General features: G+C 61.9%; 1 protein-coding gene across 1 annotated transcript in view; it reads left to right on the top strand.

Annotated features, from left to right (window-relative positions):
• The window catches only part of LOC125621156 (tenascin-X), a 66,358-nt gene that overhangs the window by 42,538 nt on the left and 790 nt on the right, over positions 1-23,030 (top strand). Inside the window, exons 24-42 of the mRNA XM_075119123.1 lie at positions 669-962; positions 1,931-2,224; positions 3,614-3,907; positions 4,896-5,189; positions 6,280-6,633; positions 8,809-9,219; positions 10,036-10,323; positions 11,752-12,042; positions 13,005-13,298; positions 14,958-15,251; positions 16,082-16,375; positions 16,917-17,204; positions 17,812-18,120; positions 18,722-19,291; positions 20,149-20,337; positions 20,701-20,844; positions 21,137-21,256; positions 21,568-21,711; positions 22,703-22,833. Of these exons, the coding sequence (XP_074975224.1) occupies positions 669-962; positions 1,931-2,224; positions 3,614-3,907; positions 4,896-5,189; positions 6,280-6,633; positions 8,809-9,219; positions 10,036-10,323; positions 11,752-12,042; positions 13,005-13,298; positions 14,958-15,251; positions 16,082-16,375; positions 16,917-17,204; positions 17,812-18,120; positions 18,722-19,291; positions 20,149-20,337; positions 20,701-20,844; positions 21,137-21,256; positions 21,568-21,711; positions 22,703-22,833 (5,297 nt within the window). The remainder of the gene's footprint in view (positions 1-668; positions 963-1,930; positions 2,225-3,613; positions 3,908-4,895; positions 5,190-6,279; positions 6,634-8,808; positions 9,220-10,035; positions 10,324-11,751; positions 12,043-13,004; positions 13,299-14,957; positions 15,252-16,081; positions 16,376-16,916; positions 17,205-17,811; positions 18,121-18,721; positions 19,292-20,148; positions 20,338-20,700; positions 20,845-21,136; positions 21,257-21,567; positions 21,712-22,702; positions 22,834-23,030) is intronic.

Raw genomic sequence — 23,030 nt, 5'->3', positions numbered from 1 at the left:
GGATGGATGGACGGCTGTATTGGGGGATGGATGGAGGGGGGCTGTGGATGCATGGAGGGCTGTATCAGAGAACGGAGGGAATGATGGATGGGTCGAAGGATGGATGTGTTTGACAAGATGGAAGGATGGGTGTGCGGGGGATGAATAGCTGGTAGGAGGACATGTGGAAAGGGATGGGTAGACACTGGGTATTTATGGAGATGGATGGATATGAATGAAAATGGATGGGGATTGAGGCGTGTGTATACGGCTGGATGGGTGTCAATGGGGATCTTTCCATTGACATTGGAGGCTTTGGTTCACCCCCTTCTCTCTCTCACTCACTTGTTCTTCCTTCCCCTCTCTCCTCCCATCTCAGCTCAGCTCTGCCCGTGGTTTGTGCCGGTCACTCTGAGCCGACCCCTCCATGGAGGTGGGCTGGCTGCGGGGAACCCAGGAATGTGGGATCCTCTTTGCAGACATGCCCCGTCCGTCTGTCTGTCCCCAGCTCTCCTTCCCAGCAGCAGGATCCGACTGTGTCCTGGGGCTGGTCTGTGGGGCTCCCTGCCCCCTCCCTCCGCTAATCCTCTCTGCTGATCCCCTCTGCCTAGGAATTACCTGGCCCCCAAGGACTCAGTGAGCCTCCCTCTACCCCAGCCGCGCCCTTCACCCCCCTCTCTCTGTTCCAGCCGCGGCGCCGCGGGTTGAGGAACCCGCCCCCCAGCCCAGCCTGGGGGAGCTCTCGGCCTCCGACGTCACCCACGACTCCGCCCTGCTCTCCTGGACCGTCCAGGCTGGGGACTTCGACTCCTTCCTCCTCCAGTACAAGGACGCGAAGGGCAAACCTCAGGCGCTGCCCGTGGATGGGGGATCTCGCACGGTCACCGTCGCCAACCTGGCCCCCTCCCGCCGATACAAGTTCAACCTCTACGGCATCTCCGGCCGCAAGCGCCTCGGCCCCGTCTCCACCGACGCCATCACAGGTCAGCAGCTGGACCCGGGGGTGCCGGCCTCTTCCCCACCCACCCCCTTTGCTTTGCTGCCAGCCGGGACCTTCCTGGGAAGACACGTCCCAGACTCCAACCTCCACAATCCACCTACCAGCCATTCAATGGGTGGAGGAGTTTGGATGGGAATGGAGGGGTGGCTAGACAGCTGGATTGATGTGCATGGAGCAGACTGACTGACTGGAGCCATGTGCTTGGGGTGCATGGATCAATGAGTGAATAGATAGATGGATGGCTGTCTATGGGGAGATGGAGGGATGAATGGACAGATGGAGGGGATGGTCATGGATGGATAGATGGATGAATGGATGTCTATGGGGATTGGTGGGGATGGATAGAGATGCATGGATGGATGGGTAGGTGGATGAATGGATGGATGTGTAGACGGGTGGCTGTCTGTGGGCATGGATGGGGATGAAGGGGATGGTCACGGCTGGACAGATAGATGAATGGGTGTGTATGAGGACGGAGGGATGTTTGGAGAAGTGGTTGGGGCTAGACGGGTATGGGCGTTTCTGGGGCTGGATGGGTGTAAATGGGGATCTTTCCATTGATGGTGGTGGCTTTGGTTCACCCCCTTCTCTTTCTCTGTCATTTGTTCTTCCTTCCCTCTCTCTCCTCCCCTCTCAGCTCAGCTCTTACCATGGTTTGTGCTGGTCACTCTGGGCCGACCCCTCCATGGAGGCGGGATGGCCCCGGGAACCCAGGTGGGAATGTGGGATCCTCCTTGCAGACATGCCCCGCTCATCTGTCTGTCCCCAGCTCTCCTTCCCGGAAGCAGGATCCAGCTGTGTCCTGGGGCTGGTCCATGGGGCTCCCTGCACCCTCTGTCCGCTAATCCTATCCACCGGTCCCCTATCGTTTGGAATAAAGCAGCCCCCCAAGGACACAGAGAGCCACCACATATCCCGGCTGCACCCTTCACCCCCCTCTCTCTGTTCCAGCCGCAGCACCGAGGGAGGAGGAACCCGCCCCCCAGCCCAGCCTGGGGGAGCTCTCGGCCTCTGACGTCACCCACGACTCCATCCCGCTCTCCTGGACCGTGGAGGAGGGGACCTTCGACTCCTTCCTCCTCCAGTACAAGGACGCGGAGGGCAACCCCCAGGCGCTGCCCGTGGACGGGGGATCCCGCACGGTCACCGTCGCCAACCTGGCCCCCTCCCGCCGTTACAAGTTCAACCTCTACGGCATCTCCGGCCGCAAGCGCCTCGGCCCCGTCTCCACCGACGCCGTCACAGGTCAGCGGCTGCTCCCGGGGGTGCCGGCCCCTTCCCCACCCGCCCCCTTTGCTTTGCTGCCAGCCAGGACCTCCTGGGAAGATGCTTCCAAGTCTCCAACCTCCACAACCCGTCTACCAGCCATTCAACAGATAGAGGACTTTGGATGGGGATGGCTGAGTGGATAGACAGACGGATTGATGTCCATGGAGCAGACTGAATGAATGGATCAATATGTCTGGGGTGACTGGATCAATGATTGTATGGATAGATGGATGGCTGTCTATGGGGATGGATGGATGGATGGATGGATAGTGTGGCAAGATGGCCGATGTTTATATGGTGGGTTCTGCGCTTTTCTTGGGGAGGGGCTAAGATGCCACCCCTTGCCCCTGCTCTTGGGTGCTGAGGGCCCCGTTACTAGCCTGGGAAGGCGGTAGAGGAGGGAAACGGGGGAGGGAAACTTGCTCCTCACTCTAAGCCCCAGCCCCAGCCCCTCTCAGCCCTTGCGGGTTTCTTACCCTCATCCCCCTTAGGTGGGGTTACCCTCGGCCCTTAGATGCTGGGGGGAAGGGAGTCTCCCTGTCCTGCTGGGGCAGGGTCTCCCTTACTTCAGTTCTCAGGTCTTCCAAATCTCTCAACGCTCCTCCAAGCTCCAGTCCTCTCTCCTTCCTCCTCCTCCTCTGACTGCCTGAAGCAGGGGGTTTTATTAGGTTCCTGACAGGGTTTAATTGACCACAGGTGCTCCAATTAACCTGTAGCCACCCTCCCTCGTCTACAGGGAACCAGGCCTCAATTAGCCTAGGGCTTATATATCTCCCCTCGACCACTCCCCCACTGCTCCCTGGCCCCCCCGTATCACAATAGATAGGTAGATGGATGACTGTCTAAGGGTATGGATGATATGGGATGGGGACGGGGATGAATGAATAAATAAATAAATGAATGCGTGTGTATGAGGATGGAGGGATGTTTCGAGGAGTGGTTGGGGATGGATGGGTATCAATGGGGATCTTCCCATTGATGCTGGAGGCTTTGGTTCACCCCCTTCTCTTTCTCTCTCGTTTGTTCTTCCTTCCCCCTCTCTCCTCCCGTCTCAGCTCAGCTCTGCCCATGGTTTGTGCCGGTCACTCTGGGCCAACCCCTCCATGGAGGCGGGATGGCCGCGGAGAATGTGGAAATGTGGGATCCTCTTTGCAGACTTGCCCCGTCTGTCTGTCTGTCCCCAGCTCTCCTTCCCAGCAGCAGGGTCTGGCTGTGTCCTGGGGCCGATACCTGGGGCTCCCTGCTCCCTCTCTCTGCTAATCCTCTCTCCAGATCCCCTCTGCCCAGGAATATCGCCGCCCCCAAGGACCTGGCAAACCACCCTGCACCCCAGCCACATCCTTCACCCCCCTCTCTCTGTTCCAGCCGCGGCACCGCGGGAGGAGGAACCCGCCCCCCAGCCCAGCCTGGGGGAGCTCTCGGCCTCCGATGTCACCCACGACTCCATCCTGCTCTCCTGGACTGTCCAGGCCGGCGACTTTGACTCCTTCCTCCTCCAGTACAAGGACACGGAGGGCAAACCCCAGGCACTGCCCATGGACGGGGGATCCCGCACTGTCACGGTCACCAACCTGGCCCCCTCTCGAAGATACAAGTTCAACCTCTACGGCATCTCCGGCCGCAAGCGCCTCGGCCCCGTCTCCACCGACGCCGTCACAGGTCAGCGGCTGGACCCGGGGCACCAGCTCCTTCCCCTCCCGCCCCCTTTGCTTTGCAGTGTGGTGGGGACAACAGCTGCCAGCAGGGACCTTCCTGGGAAGACACGTCCTAGACTCCCACCTCCACGTCCCATCGACTGGCCACTCAACAGATGGAGGCATATGGTTTGGTGGATAGACAGACAGGCACCTGGATCGATGTGTTTGGAGCAGTTTGACTGAATGGATCGATGTCTGTGGGGTGCATGGATCAGTGAGTGAATAGACAGATGGATGGCTGTGGGTGGGGATGGATGGATGGATAGATAGATCAATTGAGGGCTGTCTAAGGGTATGGATGGTGTTGGATGGGGATGGTATGGATGGATAAATAGATGAATGGGTGTGTATGAAGATGCAGGGCTGGATGGAGAAGTGTCTGGAGCTGGATGCCTGTCTATGGGGATTGGTGGAGATGGGTGAATGGATGGATGTGTAGATGGGTGGCAGTCTAGGGACATAGATGGGGATGGAGGAGATGGTCATGGATGGACAGATAGATGAATGGGTGCATATGAAGTTGGAGGGATGGAGGCGTGTGTATGGGGCTGGATGGGTATCAATCGGGATCTTTCCATTGATGTTGGTGGCTTTGGTTCACCCCCTTCTCTTTCTCCCTCATTTGTTCTTCCTTCCCCCCTCTCCTCCCGTCTGAGCTCAGCTCTGCCCATGGTTTGTGCTGGTCACTCTGGGCCAACCCCTCCACGGAGGTGTGATGGCTGCGGGGAAAGTGGGATCCTCTTTGCAGACATGCCCCATCTGTCTGTCCCCAGCTCTCCTTCCCAACAGGAGGATCCGGCTGTGTCCTGGGGCCGGTCTCTGGTGCTCCCTGCACCCTCCCCCCGCTAATCCTCTCTACAGATCCCCTTTGGCTAGGAATTACCCGGCCCCACCAAGGACCTAGCGAGCTGCCCTGCCCCCCGTCCTTCACCCCCCTCTCTCTGTTCCAGCCGTGGCACCGCGGGAGGAGGAACCCGCCCCCCAGCCCAGCCTGGGGGAGCTCTCGGCCTCCGACGTCACCCACGACTCCGCCCTGCTCTCCTGGACTGTCCAAGTTGGGACCTTCGACTCCTTCCTCCTCCAGTACAAGGACGCGGAGGGCAAACCCCAGGCGCTGCCCGTGAATGGAGAATCTCGCACGGTCACCATCACCAACCTGGCCCCCTCCCGCCGATACAAGTTCAACCTCTACGGCATCTCCGGCCGCAAGCGCCTCGGCCCCGTCTCCACCGATGCTGTCACAGGTCAGCGGCTGCTCTGGGGGCGCCGGCTCCATCCCCTCCTGCCCCCTTTGCTTTGCAGCATGGTGGGGACAAGAGCTGCCATTTGGGACCTTCCTGAGAAGATGCTTCCCAGACTCCAACCTCCACAACTCGTCTACCGGCCATTCAATGGGTGGAGGAGTTTGGATGGGGATAGATGGGTGGATAGACAGACAGATGGATCGAAGTGCATGGAGCAGACTGAATTTATGGATCGATGTGTATGGGATGCATGGATAAATGAATAGATGGATGACTATGTATGGGGATGGGTGAGGATGGATGGATGGGGATGGATGGAGATGGATGGATGAGGATGGGGATGGTTGGATAGGTAGATGGAACAATGGTTTTCTAAGGCTATAGATGGTGTTGGATGGTGAAGGTGATGGATGGATAAATAGATAAATTAGTGTGTATGAGGGTGGAGAGATGGATAGAGGCACGTCGGGGGCTGGACGGCTGTCTATGGGGATTAATGTAGATGGATGGATGGATGAATAGCTGGATGGATGAATGGATGGATGGATAGGTAGATGAATGGCTGTCTATGGGTATAGATGGGGATGGAGGGGATGGTCACGGATGGACAGATAGATGAATGGTTGTATATGAGGATGGATGCATGGAGGGAGGAGTGTCTGGGCTGGATAGGTGTGACTGGGGATCTTTCCATTGACATTGGTGGTTTTGGTTCACCCCCTTCTCTTTCTCTCTCATTTCTTCTTCCTTCCCCCTCTCTCCTCCCATCTCAGCTCAGCTGTCACTGAGGTTTGTGCCGGTTGCTCTGGGCCCACCCCTCGCGGGAAGCGGGATGGCCTTGGGGAACCTGGGAATGTGGGATCCTCCTTGCAGACATGCCACATCTGTCTGTCTGTCTGTGTGTCCCCAGCTCTCCTTCCTGGAAGCAGGATCCAGCTGTGTCCTGGGGCCAGTCGCAGGGCTCCCTGAAATCTCCCACCGCTAATCCTCTCTTCAGGTCCCATCTCGCTTGGAATAACCCAGCACCCCAAGGACCCAGCGAGCTGCCCCTACCCTGGCCGCACCCTTCACCCCCCTCTCTCTGTTCCAGCCGCGGCACCGCGGGAGGAGGAACCCGCCCCCCAGCCCAGCCTGGGGGAGCTCTCAGCCTCTGACGTCACCCACGACTCCATCCCGCTCTCCTGGACCGTGGAGGAGGGGACCTTCGACTCCTTCCTCCTCCAGTACAAGGACGCGGAGGGCAAACCCCAGGCGCTGCCCGTGGACGGGGGATCCCGCACGGTCACCGTCGCCAACCTGGCCCCCTCCCGAAGATACAAGTTCAACCTCTACGGCATCTCCGGCCGCAAGCGCCTCGGCCCCGTCTCCACCGACGCCGTCACAGGTCAGCGGCTGCTCCCGGGGCTGCCGGCTCCGTCCCCTCCCGCCCCCTTTGCTTTGCAGTGTCAGGGACGACGTCCACTGGGCCGGGACCTTCCTAGGAAGATACTTTCCAGACTCCACCTCCATGACCCAGTTATTAGCCATCCATGGATGGAGAGGGGGTCGTGGGGGGAAGAATGGGGGGTCGGGTGGATGGATAGAGATGCCAGTTAATATGTACGGGAAGGATGGATGCAGAGTTGGGTTGGTTTGCGTTGGATGTGTACGGGGAAGGATCTACAGGTGTCCCCAGGGATGGACGGATGGGTGTGTGTGGGGATGGGGGGATGGTGGGAGGGGTGGATGGAGGAGTGTGTGGGGATGGATAGGTGTCAGTGGGGATCTTTCTACTGGTGTTAGTGGCTTTGGGTCACCCCCTTTCTTTCCGGGAATATGGCGAGGTGTGTGCTGCCTGAGTGGCATGCCGGGTAATCACCATGTGTGACGTTCCTCAGGGTGCAGCCTGGACCCCTGGATTCCCTTCAGCCACCAGCCTGGGCTGCCTTTTACACTGCTTTGCTGTGAACAACCACTCGCGTGTAAAGTCACTCCCAGCTGAATGCAAGACTGCTGTGCCCAGCCACCCGTGAATAGATACAGGGTGACACCCGCGTGTCCCTCCATCCCAGCCTCGCCCCCCAGAATGTGCGTCTCGTGCCATTCTATAATCCACGGGGCAGTACAAGCTCAGACATCACCCGTCGCTGCACCAGGCCCATTGGCCTGGGTAGGGAGTTTCCCAAACACTTCAGGCAAACACGCTGGTTTAGACAAAACAATAAAACAAGTTTATTAACTAGATTTCAGGTGATTAGAAAGGGTAGGGCATAAAAGTCAGAACTGGTTACAAAAGAAATAAAGAAATAAACACACAAGCTAATTCCTCAACTTTGCCAAGCTCAATAGGATTTGAAGTAACTGGTTTTCTCGCCACACCAGATGCCGCAGCCAGTTCACAGGTAGGATTCCCTTTCAGACTGGGACCAGTCCCCTTTGTTCAGTATTCTTCAGGTGTGCGTTGATGTGATGAGCAGAGAGCTGTAAGGTGGAGAGGCTAGGGACATTTCCCTCCCTTCTTATATGCCCGTCCTTTGTGCTGGAAAGATCTTCGCTGGGTCATGGGGGCCAGCAGTTCCAATACCTATGTGAGCTCCAAACTATCCTTCATTTGAATTGTAAATTTCTTTTTTACACCTCTCCCCTTGCTGGAGAATGTCCGATTAAGTAAGTGACAGCCCACTTGACTGTGTTGATGCCTGTCTGGGGTTGCCAGTGTGTCTTTGGCTCTGAAAAATGGGTTTGTTGGCATTACCCAGAACTGCAACATGTTTCAATAACAATCATGCATAGCTTTACACACAGTGCTGTTATACACAGCTTAACAGGACAATGATGTCCAGCAGATTATGAGTTTTCAAATGATACCTCACAAGGCATCCTTTGTACAAAATATATCATAACTGTATAAAGGTGTGAACATGGGGTACAGGGTGTCACAAGAGGGTTACTAACCTCAGCTGGCTCTTTATTAAGGCAGCTCACGGCTAAACGTCCCAGCCCTGTGCTTGCAGACTGATGTCCCGGCATCCCCGCCACACCCTTCCCTCCTGCAACCGGTCAGCACCTGCCAGGTTACAGGCAGGGTTACTGGAGGATAAGGTCAGAAGGGACCGGGCTGATTGTCCCGTCTGACCCTTGTACACCACAGGCCGGAGAATGTCCCCCAGTTCCCTCCGTACTGAGCCCAGACACTGGGGCTTGGCTTACGCGTGTCCCAGCGAGGCAGCCGGGTTGGGTCTGCAGCTGTGCGGAGGTGGAGAGGACATGGCTTCCCAGGGGAGAGCAATTCCCCACACTGGGGAGCGTGGGCCCAATTTCTGAGAGGGGTTCGTCTGCGTTTGCGTCCAGCCCCTGGGTCATGTTCTGCACGTCTCTGCTGGGTTACAGAGCCTGGCGGAGCCTGGGGGGTTGTCGCGGCTTTTCTCCCCGAGGGGTCACAATTTGAGGCAACCCTCAGTCGTCTCTCCAAGGGGCTGAACAGCCTGAGCTCTCTGACCGTGGGGGCTGGGGGCCCTTTGGGTTCACGCGCTAGGAGATGTGTCAGCCCAGAGCACCTCGGACCAGCCCGCAGGACGTCTGGGTGGGACGGGATGGGGGTCTTCCCCAATGCTTTGCATCCACAGGCTGTTCCCATCAGTCCCGGTGACCCCCAACCCCATCACCCAGCTCTCCCTGATGCTTCTGCCCCCTATTTCCCCTCTGCGGCGAGTCCCCAAGGAATCGTTCATCGAATCCGCACCCAACTTTGTTCCAGCTGCGGGGCCACGGGAGGAGGAACCCGCCCCCCAGCCCAGCCTGGGGGAGCTCTCGGCCTCTGACGTCACCCACGACTCCATCCCGCTCTCCTGGACCGTGGAGGAGGGGACCTTCGACTCCTTCCTCCTCCAGTACAAGGACGCGGAGGGCAACCCCCAGGTGCTGCCCGTGGACGGGGGATCCCGCACGGTCACCGTCGCCAACCTGGCCCCCTCCCGCCGATACAAGTTCAACCTCTACGGCATCTCCGGTCGCAAGCGCCTCGGCCCCGTCTCCACCGACGCCGTCACAGGTCAGCGGCTGGACCCGGGGCGCCGGCTCCTTCCCCTCCCGCCCCCTTTGCTTTCCAGGGTCAGGGGCGCCGGCCACTGGGACAGGACCTTCTAAGGAAGACACTTGTGAGCCTCAGGCATCTACGACCCTGGCTGCCGACCCTTCAGCAGATAGAGAGTGGGGTGTGTGCGGATGGATGGATAGAGGGGCGTCTCCAGGAATGGAAGAAATGATTCATAGATAGATGGATGGGTGTGTTTGAAAGGATGGCGGGACGAATGGCTGCATAGAAGGATGTGTGTGAATGGATGGATGGACCTTGGGCCTTCATGGGAACGGATGGATGGGAAGGGAATGGCTGGCTGGGTAGATGGGTATGTATGGGGATGGAAGGATGGAGGAGTATCTAGGTCCGCATGGGTGTCAATGGGGATTTTTCCATTGATGTTGGAGGCTTTGGTTCACCCTCTTCTCTTTCTCTCTCATTTGTTCTTCCTTCCCCTTCTCTCCTCCCGTCTCAACTCAGCTCTCACCGAAGTTTGCGCCGGTTGCCCTGGGCCGACCCCTCCATGGAGGCGGGATGACTGCGGGAAACTCAGGAATGTGGGATCCTCTTTGCAGACATGCCCCGTCCGTCTGTCCCCAACTCTCCTTCCCAGCAGCAGGATCCGTCACTGTCCCGGGGAGGGGCCCTAGGGCTCCCTGCACCCTCCCCTCACTAATTGTCTCTGCAGATCCCCTCTCACTGGGAATAACCTGGCTTCCCAAGGATCCAGTGAGCTGCCCCCTGACCCTGGCCACACCCTTCACCCCCCTCTCTCTGTTCCCACCACAGCACCACGGGAAGAGGAACCTGCCCCCCAGCCCAGCCTGGGGGAGCTCTCGGCCTCCGACGTCACCCACGACTCCGCCCTGATCTCCTGGACCGTGGAGGAGGGGACCTTCGACTCCTTCCTCCTCCAGTACAAGGACGCGGAGGGCAAACCCCAGGCGCTGCCCGTGGATGGGGGATCCCGCTCGGTCACCGTCACCAACCTGGCCCCCTCCCGCCGATACAAGTTCAACCTCTACGGCATCTCCGGCCGCAAGCGCCTCGGCCCCGTCTCCACCGACGCCATCACAGGTCAGCGGCTGCTCTGGGGGTGCCGCCCCCTTCCCCTCCTGCCCCCTTTGCTTTGCAGTGTGTGGGGACAGCAGCTGCCAGTGGGGACCTTCCTGGGAAGACACGTCCCAGACTCCAACCTCCACAACCCGCCTACCGGCCATTCAGTGGGTGGAGGAGTGTGGATGGAGGTGAATGGGTGGATTGACAGACAGACAGATAGATCAGTGTGTATGAAGCAGACTGAGTTAATAGATAAATGACTATGGGTTTGATGATTGAATGAATGAATGAATGAATGAAAAGATACATGGATGGCTGTTTATAGGGATCAGTGGGGATGGATGGATGGGGAAGGTCGTGAATGGATGGATGGATGAATGTGTATGGGGAGGGAGGGATGGATGGCTGAGCAGATGGATGGATGTCTACTGGTAAGGATGGGAATGGATGGATTGATGGTCATGGATTGATAGATGAAGGGATGTGGATGGGGATGGATGGATAAGGAGATGGATGGATGGGGATGGATGGATGGATGGATGTGGATGGGGTTGGATGGGGATGGAGCTGATGGATAGATGAATGGATGGAGGGGATGGATGTGGATGGGGATGGATAGGGATGGAGCAGTTGGATAGATGAATGGATGCGTATGGGGAGGGATGGATAAGGAGATGAATGGATGCATATGGAGATGGATGGATAGGGATGGAGCAGCTGGATAGATGAATGGATGCGTATGGGGAGGGATGGATAAGGAGATGAATGGATGCATATGGAGATGGATGGATGGAGATGGATCGATGAATGGGGATGGAATGGATGGATAGATGAATGGATGCATATGGGGATGGATGGAGTTTACGGAACTGGATGGGTGTTTTGGGAGATTCACGGCAGAGGTGTGCGTGTCTGGGTAACCCTTCTGCAGGGGGCAGCTACAAGGGCTATGCTGGGTAAGGTCATGGATGCCAGGATAGATGGATGTGACTAGCCATGGGTGATGGATGGATGGGGGAGCGTATGAAGATGGTATGGTCATTTCTGGGGCTGGATAGGTGTCAGTGAGAATGTTTCCATTGGTGTTGGTGGCTTTGATCCACCCCCTTCTCTTTCTCTCTCACTTGTTCTTGCTTCCCCCTCTCTCCTCCCATCTCAGCTCAGCTCTCACCGAGGTTTCTGCTGGTTGCTCTGGGCTAACCGCTCCATGGAGGCGGGATGGCCGTGGGGAGCCCAGGAATGTGGGATCCTCTTTCCATCTGTCCCCAGCTCTCCTTCCCAGAAGGAGGATCCGGCTGTGTCCTGGGGCCGGTCTCTGGTGCTCCCTGCACCCTCCCCCAACCAATCCTCCCTACAGATCCCCTTTGGCTAGGAATTACCCGGCCCCACCAAGAACCGAGCGAGCTGCCCTGCCCGCCGTCCTTCACCCCCCTCCCTCTCTTCCAGCCGCGGCGCTGCGGGAGGAGGAACCTGCCCCCCAACCCAGCCTGGGGGAGCTCTCGGCCTCCGACGTCACCCATGACTCCGCCCTGCTCTCCTGGACCGTGGAGGGGACCTTTGACTCTTTCCTCCTCCAGTACAAGGACGCGGAGGGCAAACCGCAGGTGCTGCCCACCGACGGGGCATCCCGCAGGGTCACCATCACCAACCTGGCCCCCTCCCGCCGATACAAGTTCAACCTCTACGGCATCTCTGGCCGCAAGCGCCTCGGCCCCGTCTCCACCGACACCGTCACAGGTCAGCAGCTGGACCCGGGGTACCAGCCCCTTTCCCACCCCCCTTTGTTTTGCAGTGTCAGAAACGCCGACCACTGGGCCAGGACCTTCCCAGGAAGACACTTCCAATCCTCCAGACTCCATAAGCAGATTGCCGGCCACTCAATGGGTAGAGAGAGGAGTGTGGATGGGGATGGATGGATAGATGGATAGACAGACAGCTGGATCAATGTGTCTTGGGCAGGTTAATTGAACGGATAGATTTGTATGGGGATGGATGGATGGATGGATGGAGACGATGGTAATGAATGGATAGAGGAATGGACATATATGGGGGTGGACGGATAGACGGTAGGGTGGGTGGATTTGTGTGGGGATGGATGGAAGGGTGGACATACAGACGGTAGGGTGGGTGGATGTGTGTGGGGATGGATGGGTATTTTGGGGGATTCATGGGTAGATGTGTGGCCAGGTGGCATTGTGAGCAATGGGACACGGTGAGTATGATGATAGATGCGTGGCTGGATGGGTGTATGGTATGGTGATCGATGGCTGTATAGGTTTGTGTTGGGCTGGATGGGTGTCCGTGAGGATCTTTCCATTGACGGAGGCTTTGGTTCACCCCCTTCTCTCTTGCTGTCATTTGTTCTTCCTTCCCCCTCTCTCCTCCCATCTCAGCTCAGCTCTCACTGAGTTTTGTGCCGGTCGCTCTGGGCCGACCCCTCCACGGAGGCGGGATGGCCGCGGGGAACCTTGGAATGCAGGACTCTCTTTGGAGACATGCCCCGTGCGTCTGTCTGTCCCCAGGTCTCCTTCCCAGCAGCAGGATCCAGCTGTGTCCTGGGGCCGGTCCCTAGGGCTCCCTGCCCCCTCCCCTGCTAATTCTCTCTGCTGATCCCCTCTGGCTGGCAATAACCGGCTCCCCCAAGGACCCGGCAAGTGTTCCTGCTGGCCATGCGCTTCACCCCCCTCTCTCTGTTCCAGCCACGGCGCCGCGGGAGGAGGAACCCGCCCCCCAGCCCAGCCTGGGGGAGCTCTCGGCCTCCAACGTCACCCACGACTCCGCCCTGCTCTCCTGGACTGTCCAAGCCGGGACCTTCGACTCCTTCCTCCTCCAGTACAAGGACGCGGAGGGCAAACCCCAGGCGCTGCCCGTGGACGGGGGATCCCGCACGGTCACCGTCGCCAACCTGGCCCCCTCCCGCCGATACAAGTTCAACCTCTACGGCATCTCTGGCCGCAAGCGCCTCGGCCCCATCTCCACCGACGCCGTCACAGGTCAGCGGCTGCTCCGGGGGCTGCCGGCTCCGTCCCCTCCCACCCCCTTTGCTTTGCAGCGCGGTGGGGACAAGAGCTGGCATTTGGGACCTTCCTGGGAAGAGGCTTCGCAGACTCCAACCTCCACAACCCTCCTCCCGGCCATTCAGTGGGTGGAGGAGTGTGGATGGATGGACAGAGGGATCGATGTGTGTGGGGCTGATGGAGTGAATGCGTCACTGTGTATGGGCTGGTGTCACGGACTCCCAGGTCGTGCCCACTCTTGGCCCTGTGTGGTCCGTGGGGGGAACCCCCTTCAGTGAGACAGCCCTTCTCCCGGGGGTCCACTCTCTCTTCGGGGTCCAGCCCCTCCACCTCCTGGTACCGCACCTCTCTGAGCCTTAGCACCCTTGTCTCTGCTGTGGGACCCCTCAGGGAGTCCCATCGCTCTGGCCCCTGGGCCTCCACCCCCCCCCAAAGGGGATGATGCCCCCCTGTTCTCTAGACCGGAGCAACTCTCAGCCAGCATAAAACAGGAGGGGTTATTGAGCGTCTGAACCCAGCACAGGAAACTCTCCGGCCTCAGGCCTGGCCTCCCTCAGCCCAGCGCATCCCAGTCTCCCCTGCATCTGGGGGGCTCTGCCTGCTCCCTCCTCCAGCCCAGAGCCCCCCTGCTTCCCAGCTGGGCAGCTGATATCACCGGCCCCAACAGCTCCTCCCCTGTCCTTTGTCCTCTCTCCTCCATCCCAGGTAAACAGGAGGCTGGGGCCCTCTCTCCTCCGTCCTTTGTTCCCTCTGCCTGGAACCGGCTGGTCAGGTCACCGGGGTCTCTCCGCAGCCCACTGTCCTCCCACTGGCCAGAACCGGCTGATGGCCAAGCTGGGGTGGGCGTCTTGGTCACCAGTTGTTAGGGTTCCCCATCTCCAGGCCATTGTCTGGGGGTCCTGACTGCTAGGCGAGGTCACACCTGGTCCTCGGCAACAACAACCCCCTCCCACCGCCTTGTTAAACATGCAGCACACAGGGAAACTGAGGCACGCACACGCTATTCATGTAAAACACGACAAACATCCCCAAGTTCGTCACAGGTGCATGGATGAATGAATGAATGGAGAGCTGGACGGCTCTCTGTGGAGACTGGTGGGGATGGATGGATAGATCAGTAGATGGATGGATGTCTACGAGGATGGATGGATAGGTAGGTGGATGGATTTGGATGGGGATGGATGGATGGGGGAGCATATGCAGATGGTGGTACGGAGTTTCTGGGGATGGATGGGTGTCAGCGGGGATCTTTCCACTGATGTTGGAGGCTTTAGTTCATCCCTTTCTCTTTCTCTCTCGTTTGTTCTTCCTTCCGTCTCAGCTCATCGCTCACCGAGGTTTCTGCCGGTTGCTCTGGGCTGACCCCTCCATGGAGGCGGGATGGCCGCAGGATCCCAGATGGGAATGTGGGATCCTCTTTGCAGACATGCCCCGTCCATCCGTCTCTCCCCAGCTCTCCTTCCCAGCAGCAGGATACGTCACTGTCCTGGGGCTGGTCTCTGGGGCACCCTGCACCCTCCCCACACCAATCCTCTCTGCTGAACCCCTCTAGCTGGCAATAACAAGGCCCCCTAAGGTCCCAGTGGGCCACCCTCCACCCTGGCTTCCCCCTTCACCCCCCTCTCTCTGTTCCAGCCGCGGCGCCGCGGGAGGAGGAACCCGCCCCCCAGCCCAGTCTGGGGGAGCTCTCGGCCTCCGACGTCACCCACGACTCCGCCCTGCTCTCCTGGACCGTCCAAGCCGGGACCTTCGACTCCTTCCTCCTCCAGTACAAGGACGTGGAGGGCAAACCTCAGGCTCTGCCCGTGGCCGGGGGATCCCGCACGGTCACCGTCGCCAACCTGGCCCCCTCCCGCCGATACAAGTTCAACCTCTACGGCATCTCCGGCCGCAAGCGCCTCGGCCCCGTCTCCACCGACGCCGTCACAGGTCAGCGGCTGCTCCGGGGGCTGCCGGCTCCGTCCCCTCCCACCCCCTTTGCTTTGCAGCGTGGTGGGGACAAGAGCTGCCAGCCGGGACTTTCCTGGAAAGACCCTTCCCAGACTCCAACCTCCACAATCCGCCTACCAGCCATTCAATGTGTGGAGGAGTTTGGATGGGAATGGAGGGGTGTCTAGACAGCTGGATCGATGTGCATGGAGAAGACTGACTGACTGGAGCGATGTGCATGGATCAGTGAGCGAATAGATAGATGGATGGCTGTCGATCGGGATTGGTGGGGATGGATGGATGTGTAGATGGGTGGCTCTCTATGGGCATGGATGGGGATGGAGGGATAGTCATGGATGGACAGATAGATGAATGGGTGCGTATGAGGATGGAGGGATGTTTGGAGGAGTGGATGGGGCTGGATGGGTGTCATTGGGGATCTTTCCATTGATGCTGGAGGCTTTGGTTCACCCCCTTCTCTTTCTCTCTCATTTGTTCTTCCTTCCCCCCTCTCCTCCCGTCTGAGCTCAGCTCTCACTGAGGTTTGTGCTGGTCGCTCTGGTCCGACCCCTCCACGGAGGCGGGGTGGCCGCAGGCAACTGCGGAATGCGGGATCCTCTTTGCAGACATGCCCCGTCCGTCTGTCTCTCCCCAGCTCTCCTTCCCAGCAGCAGGACCCGGCTGTGTCCTGGGGCCGGTCCCTGAGGCTCCCTGCACCCTCCCCCCGCTAATCCTCTCTGCAGATCCCCTTTGGCTAGGAATTACCCGCCCCCCCAAGGACCCGGCAACCCACCCCAGCCTCCCACTTCACCCCCCTCTCTCTGTTCCAGCCGTGGCGCCGCAGGAGAAGGAACCCGCCCCCCAGCCCAGCCTGGGGGAGCTCTCGGCCTCCAATGTCACCCACGACTCCGCCCTGCTCTCCTGGACCGTCCAGGCCGGGGACTTCGACTCCTTCCTCCTCCAGTACAAGGACGCGGAGGGCAACCCCCAGGCGCTGCCCGTGGATGGGGGATCCCGCACGGTCACCATCGCCAACCTGGCCCCCTCCCGCCGATACAAGTTCAACCTCTACGGCATCTCCGGCCGCAAGCGCCTCGGCCCCGTCTCCACCGACGCCGTCACAGGTCAGCGGCTGCCGGGAGGAGGTTCCCAGCCAGCGCCTGCCTCCTTCCTTCTCCCCCTGCAGGGTCTTTCCCAGGACGCACCTTCACTGATTTGCTTTTTCCCTGCCTTCCCACTCTCCCACCTCGCCTGTCCCTGCGCGGCGTTTCCTCCTCTGGGATCCTTCCCTCCTTGTCTCCCTTTGCCCCTTTCTTCTCTTGGGCATTTTTTCACTCCTCCTCTCTTCCCACCACCCCTCCGGCTGTCCCCTCCTCCACCAGGGCCCCTTCCACATTCCTTCGCTCCCAACCACCCTCTTCCACATCCCTTTGCTTGGTGCAGTCATGGCACCAGAGGCCACATCCAAGGGGTCTTGCCTCTGTCAGTCACTTTGCTCCCCTATTTCCACCCCACAGAGGGGCCACTTGCCCCGGACATCAGAGGTGACACTGCCTGAGTTTGCAGAGAGCCTGATCCCATCGCTCCGCAGTGGGGGAAGCTGCCTCTGTTTGCCCCACAGGCTCTTACCTCACCCTTAACCCTCCCACTCTGCTCCAACCACAGCGCCGCGGGAGGAGGGAGCCGGGATACGGCTCCGCCTGGGGCAGCTCTCGGCCTCCGACATCACCCATGACTCCCTCGATCTGTCCTGGACTGTGAAGGAAGGGACCTTCGACTCCTTCATCCTCCAGTACAGGGACGCGGACGGCAACCCCCAGGCGCTGCCCGTGGACGGGGGATCCCGCACGGTCACCGTCGCCAACCTGGCCCCCTCCCGAAGATACAAGTTCAACCTCTACGGCATCTCCGGCCGCAAGCGCCTCGGCCCCGTCTCCACCGACGCCGTCACAGGTCAGCTATCAGCTCTCTCCTCCCACCTTCCCCCCCCCCGGCAGGTGCATGATGGGATAGAATCGCCCCCTTCTCTACGTCCCTGTGCCTCGTGGGGCAGGGGGAGGGTCCGAGGGACGCGCTTTGAGACGGGAAAATGCCGACTCGCCTCTCGAAGCGCTGGCGAGGAAACAGGCTCGTACGGAGCCTTGGGCTTGGCGAGGGGACCTGGGACCCCTGGTCTGGGCCACGTAGCCCTGGCCCTCGCCCCGGCCTGTGTTCGCGCTGGGCAGAACCAGCGGCGAGCTCGTCCAGAAACAGCCCGTGTGGGTTTCACGTGAGCCAGGGACGGAGAGTCTGGCCTGGCCCGTGGGGATTGTCTGGCTGGCTAATTCCCCTCCCTGCTCTGTGCCGCCGGCCGCAATCGGCTCTGATCCACCCTCCTGCCCGCGCCACGGCCCGGAGCCGGCTGGGTCTGGCACGTCCCAGCAGCAGTCAGGCCACCTGCAAAGAGACTGGCCTCTCGGCCGCTTGCCAAAGTTTTGCAGCTTTCATCCCGATCCCAAACAGGGGTGGGGTCTGGAGACGTGGGGTCCGGGCCGGGTCTGAGCTGCTCCCCTCTCCCCAGGCCGGCAGGAGGAGGAAGACGAGGAGGAGGAGGAGGAAGGTGCCTCGCAGCCCAAGCTGGGGGAGCTCTCGACCTCCGAGGTCACCAAAGACTCCGTCCGCCTCTCCTGGACCGTCCAGGCCGGGGCCTTCGACTCCTTCCTCCTCCAGTACAAGGACGCGGAGGGCAAACCCCAGGCACTGCCCGCGGATGGGGCATCCCGCACGCTCGTCGTGTCCGACCTGCTCCCCTCCCGCAAGTACAAGTTCAACCTCTACGGCGTCTCCGGCCCTAAGCGCCTCGGGCCCGTCTCCACCGACGCCGTCACAGGTCAGCGAGCCGGAGGGCCGGCCGGCCAGGGCCCCTCGACATCTACCAGCCCCCTTCCTTCCGCAGGTCTTCCCTCCGCGGCCCAGCTGGGATCCCGGACTCCTGGGTTCTCTCCCAGCTCTGGGAGCGGAGTGGGGTGTGGTGGGTTAGAGCAGGGGGGCTAGGAGCCAGGACTCCTGGGTTCTCTCCCAGTTCTGCCTCTGACCTTCCGGGTGACCATGCAAAAAGCCCCATAACTGCCCCTTGCCTCAGTTTCCCCACCTGTAACACGGGGCTAACGATCCCATTGTGCCACTGACAAGCTGTGGGGACAGGCCCTTCCTCTTCTGGGCCTCACCCCTGCTCCTGACCCCCCATTCCTGTCCTCCCTCCGTCGCCCCCCGCCCCTCCCGGCAGTTAACCCTTTCCACTCTGCACCGGAGCCCCATGGGACAAAAGTAACTAACTTGCTCCCAGGGCTCCTGGCCAGGTGCATGATGGGATAGAGTTAACCCCTTCTTGCCTGGCCCCAGCCCCCCCCCCTCCCCGGTGCCATCTCCCCCAGGGACAATTAACCCCATCCTGCCCTTGCAGGAGCCTAACCCCCCTCCTGCCCCCGCAGCCTTCCCGGAAGCCTCCAGCGTGACGCCCGCCCGGCTGGACCAGCTGCTCATCTCCGAGGTGACCCCGACCTCACTGCGGCTGAGCTGGGACGCGCCCGAGGGCAACTTCGACACCTTCCTCATCCGGTACCGGGACGCGGGCCGGGGGCCCGGGCTGGGGCCGGCGCCCGCCCAGGAGGTGCCGGTGCCGGGGGCCCAGCGCTCGGCCGTGCTGCGGGGGCTGCGGCCCAGCACCGAATACGGCCTGGCAGTGTACGGCCTGCGGCAGGGCGAGGAGACAGCCAACGTCCACGGGGCCGCACAGACCAGCAGCCTCGGTACGGCCCCCGCTGCGGCACCGAGCCCAGCTGCCCCCTCGTCCCAGCGCCCCACAGCCCAGCGCCCCTGTAACGAGGCTGGTTCTGGCGGGACCCCACGGAGAGGGGCCAATTCAGGACAAATCGCTCAGAGCGGGGCAGTCACAGCCCCGGCCTGGGGTTTCTGTGCACCCCGAGGCAAACCAAACCTGCCAGCCGGAGAGGACTTCGGTCTCACCCCACCGGCTAACCACGAGTCACACGAGCAGTTCCCTTAGACACCCCAGTTTCCCAGTATCCCCACCCGCGCCCCTCGTTATGGGGATGAGTGGTTATGAAAACCAATCCCCCAGAAAGAGAAAAGAGGTTCCCTCGATCCCAAAGGACCAAGCCCAGACCCAGCTCAATGTACAGGTCAGATCTCACCCCCGAATCACGCTGTGGCCAACGCTTTTGAATCTAAATCTCAAGGTTTATTCGTAAAAGGAAAAGAAAGAGACGAGAGCAAGAGCTGGTGACATGGACTCACTGACATCCAGTAACGGCCAACCCCAGCGTCCGGCCCTTAGGCCTCTCCCCGCCTGCCGGGCTGAGTCCCCCGGCGTGTCCGCCGTGGGTCAGGGGTGTCGCTCATGGGCCACCCAGCAGGCTGGGCAGAGCTGACCCCCACTTGTCTGGGGTGTCCCCCAGGAGCAGAGCACCCGTGTGAACTGCAGACAGGCCAGAGCTAACGCCGGCATCTTTAAATACAACGTGACACCTGCACCCAGACGGCATAATCCCAACCGGCCAGCCTCACCCCCTCCGAGACACCGCATCCCACCCCTTTGCACAAGAGCTGGGGCCACGACGGGAGCTTGGTTGCAACCATGTTCTATACGGTCCCAGTTCAAGTCAGTAGCGTGACAGCCCCCTGCTGCCCCCTGCCCCATCCCTGGTGAGAGGGGGTAGGGGGGGTAGGACAGATGGAGGGTGTGGAGCCCGTGACAGAGGGAGGGAGGGACAGGTGGATGGGTGAGCGCCAGGGGGTGACGGTGGGGGGCACTGGTGGGTCTCAGCCCCCCCGCCCGGCTGAGGGGGGGGAACGGGGCTTTGCAGGCTGGTGCTCTCCCCCCAGTGGTCATGCTGAGAAGGGGCCCCCCAGTTGGCTCCGCCTGAGGGCCCATGGGGCCCCCCTGACCCCCATGTCTCCCCAGAGCTGGAGAGCCCCCGGGACCTGCGCTTCAGCGACATCCGTGAGACCTCGGTGGGGGTGACCTGGGGGGCCCCGTCCACCCATGTCGACCGCTACAAGGTGTCCTTCCAGCTGAGCAAAGGGGGTAAGTGCCCCACAGCACCCCCCGCTCCTCCCCACAGCACCCCAAACTGACTCCCCACAGCACCCTTCGCTGAACCCCCACAGCGCCCCCTGCTGCCCTCCCCAACACCCCAAACCAGTTCCTCCCAGTGCACCTCGCTGCCCCCCACAGTGTCCCAAACCGACCCCCCTCCACAGCGCCCATCACTGCTTCCACACTGTGGCCCCTGGCCCTCCCCCGCTGGCCCCTGCTGCACAGTGACCGCCCCCATAGCGCCCCACACTCAGCACCCCAAAATGCCCCCAGAGCCCCCTACTGGCCCTGTGCCCTGGCCCCGACACATGGCCCCGCCCCCAGCGCATCCTGACCCGCCTGTCGCCCCAGGGGAGCCGCAGAGCGTGATGGTCGCGGGCACCCGGCTGCAGACAACGCTCGAGGGGCTGATCCCCGGGGCCAGCTATGAGGTCAGCGTCATGGCCGTCCGGGGCTTCGAGGAGAGCGAGCCACTGGTGGGCTACGTCACCACAGGTAAGGGCCGGATGCCTGGGTCACCTCCCCTGCTCCCGGGCCACCGGCCGGACGCCTGGGTCCCCTCCTCTGCCCCAGGGCCAGCGCCGGACACCTGGGTCTGCTCCCCTGCCCCGGGGCCAGCACCCCATGCCACCGGCCAGACGCCTGGGTCCCCTCCTCTGCCCCAGGGCCAGCGCCGGACACCTGGGTCTGCTCCCCTGCCCCGGGGCCAGCACCCCATGCCACCGGCCGGACACCTGGGTCCCCTCGGCGGGGGCTGCCCCCCTGACGCTCCGCGCTCTCTCCGCAGTCCCCGACGGCCCCTCGGACCTGCGTGCCGTTAACGTCACCGAGGCCTCGGCCCTGCTGCGCTGGAACCCGCCCCGGGCCCCCGCCCAGAGCTACGAGCTGAGCTACGGGCCCCCCGAAGGTGAGCGCGGGGGCAGGGCGTCGCTCCCCTCCCCCGCCCTACACCTGGCTCTCGCTGGCTCCCCGCCCCGGCGGGTGGCTCCGTCCCCGGGGCCCCGGCGCCCTTCGTCCGCCTGCCCCGGGTCCAGGCGGCCGGCGCGGGCATCTCCGGGGCCCTGGGCCATCGCCCGGCCCGGCTCCTTCGGCCTCCCCACGCCGGCATTGCATCCACGGGGGGGGGTGTTGGGGGCAGCTCAGATGTGGGGATCCCCAGCCCCCCCTCTGGACCCCTCCCCTCCAGCCTGCCCCCCCTCACCCCAGCTCTCCCCGCAGGCCCCGCGGTGACGGTGCGGCTCCCCGGGGCCCGGGCCGAGCACCCCCTGACCGGGCTGCGGCTGGACACCGAGTATCTGGTCAGCGTCCACGGGGTGACGGGGGGCAACCGCAGCTCCCCCGCCCACGCCACCTTCACCACCGGTACGGGGGGGTGCAGGGAGGGGGGCGGGGGGTCATGGGGAGGGGTGGGGGAAGCAGTGAGGGGAGGGGGGCTGTTGGTTGGGGGAGGGGGGTCATGGGGAGGGGTGGGGGATGTTGGTGGGGGGAGGGGGGGTCACGGGGAGGGGTGGGGGAAGCAATGAGGGGAGGGGGGCTGTTGGTGGGGGGAGGGGGGTCATGGGGTGGGGTGGGGGATGTTGGTGGGGGAGGGGGGTCACGGGGAGAGGTGGGGGAAGCAGTGAGGGGAGGGGGCTGTTGGTGGTGGGAGGGGGGTCATGGGGTGGGGGATGTTGGTGGGGGAGGGGGGTCACAGGGAGGGGTGGGGAAAGCAGTGAGGTGAGGGAGGCTGTTGGTGGGGAGAGGGGGGTCATGGGGAGGGGTGGGGGATGTTGGTGGGGGAGGGGGGTCACGGGGAGGGGTGGGGGAAGCAGTGAGGGGAGGGAGGCTGTTGGTGGGGGGTCATGGGGTGGGGTGGGGGATGTTGGTGGGGGAGGGGGGTCACGGGGAGAGGTGGGGGAAGCAGTGAGGGGAGGGGGCTGTTGGTGGTGGGAGGGGGGTCATGGGGTGGGGGATGTTGGTGGGGGAGGGGGGTCACAGGGAGGGGTGGGGAAAGCAGTGAGGTGAGGGAGGCTGTTGGTGGGGAGAGGGGGGTCATGGGGAGGGGTGGGGGATGTTGGTGGGGGAGGGGGGTCACGGGGAGGGGTGGGGGAAGCAGTGAGGGGAGGGGGGTCATGGGGAGGGGTGGGGGATGATGGTGGGGGAGGGGGGTCACGGGGAGAGGTGGGGGAAGCAGTGAGGGGAGGGAGGCTGTTGGTGGGGGGTCATGGGGTGGGGTGGGGGATGTTGGTGGGGGAGGGGGGTCACGGGGAGGGGTGGGGGAAGCAGTGAGGGGAGGGGGGCTGTCGGTGGGGCGAGGGGGGTCACGGGGAGGGGGGAGGTCGGGGGGTCCCTGTTTCACTCTCCCCTCCCCCAGGGCTGGATGCCCCCCGGGACCTGCAAGCCACTGACGTGACCCCCCGCAGCGCCCGGCTCTCCTGGACGCCCCCACGCGTCCCCCCCGCCGGCTACCTGCTCAGCTACGAGACACCCTCTGGCCAAACGCAGGTACCCGGACCCCCAGCCCCCCCCCAGCCCCCTGCCTGCTCAGCCCCCCCGTTCCCTCCCCAACCCTTGCCACAGCCCCCCCAACACCCCGCCCCACTCTCCACCCTCCCCCCCGGCTCCCCCCACATCCCGCCCCCAGCCCCATCGCTGCTCCCTGCCCCTCCCCCACCCCCTCCGGCCCATCACCCCCCCTCACT

Source organism: Caretta caretta, chromosome 14 (genome assembly GCF_965140235.1).
Source record: "Caretta caretta isolate rCarCar2 chromosome 14, rCarCar1.hap1, whole genome shotgun sequence".
In the NCBI taxonomy this organism is placed as follows: Eukaryota; Metazoa; Chordata; order Testudines; family Cheloniidae; genus Caretta; species Caretta caretta.
The sequence above is the reverse complement of the archived record's forward strand: the minus strand, read 5'-3'. Positions and strand labels throughout refer to the sequence as shown.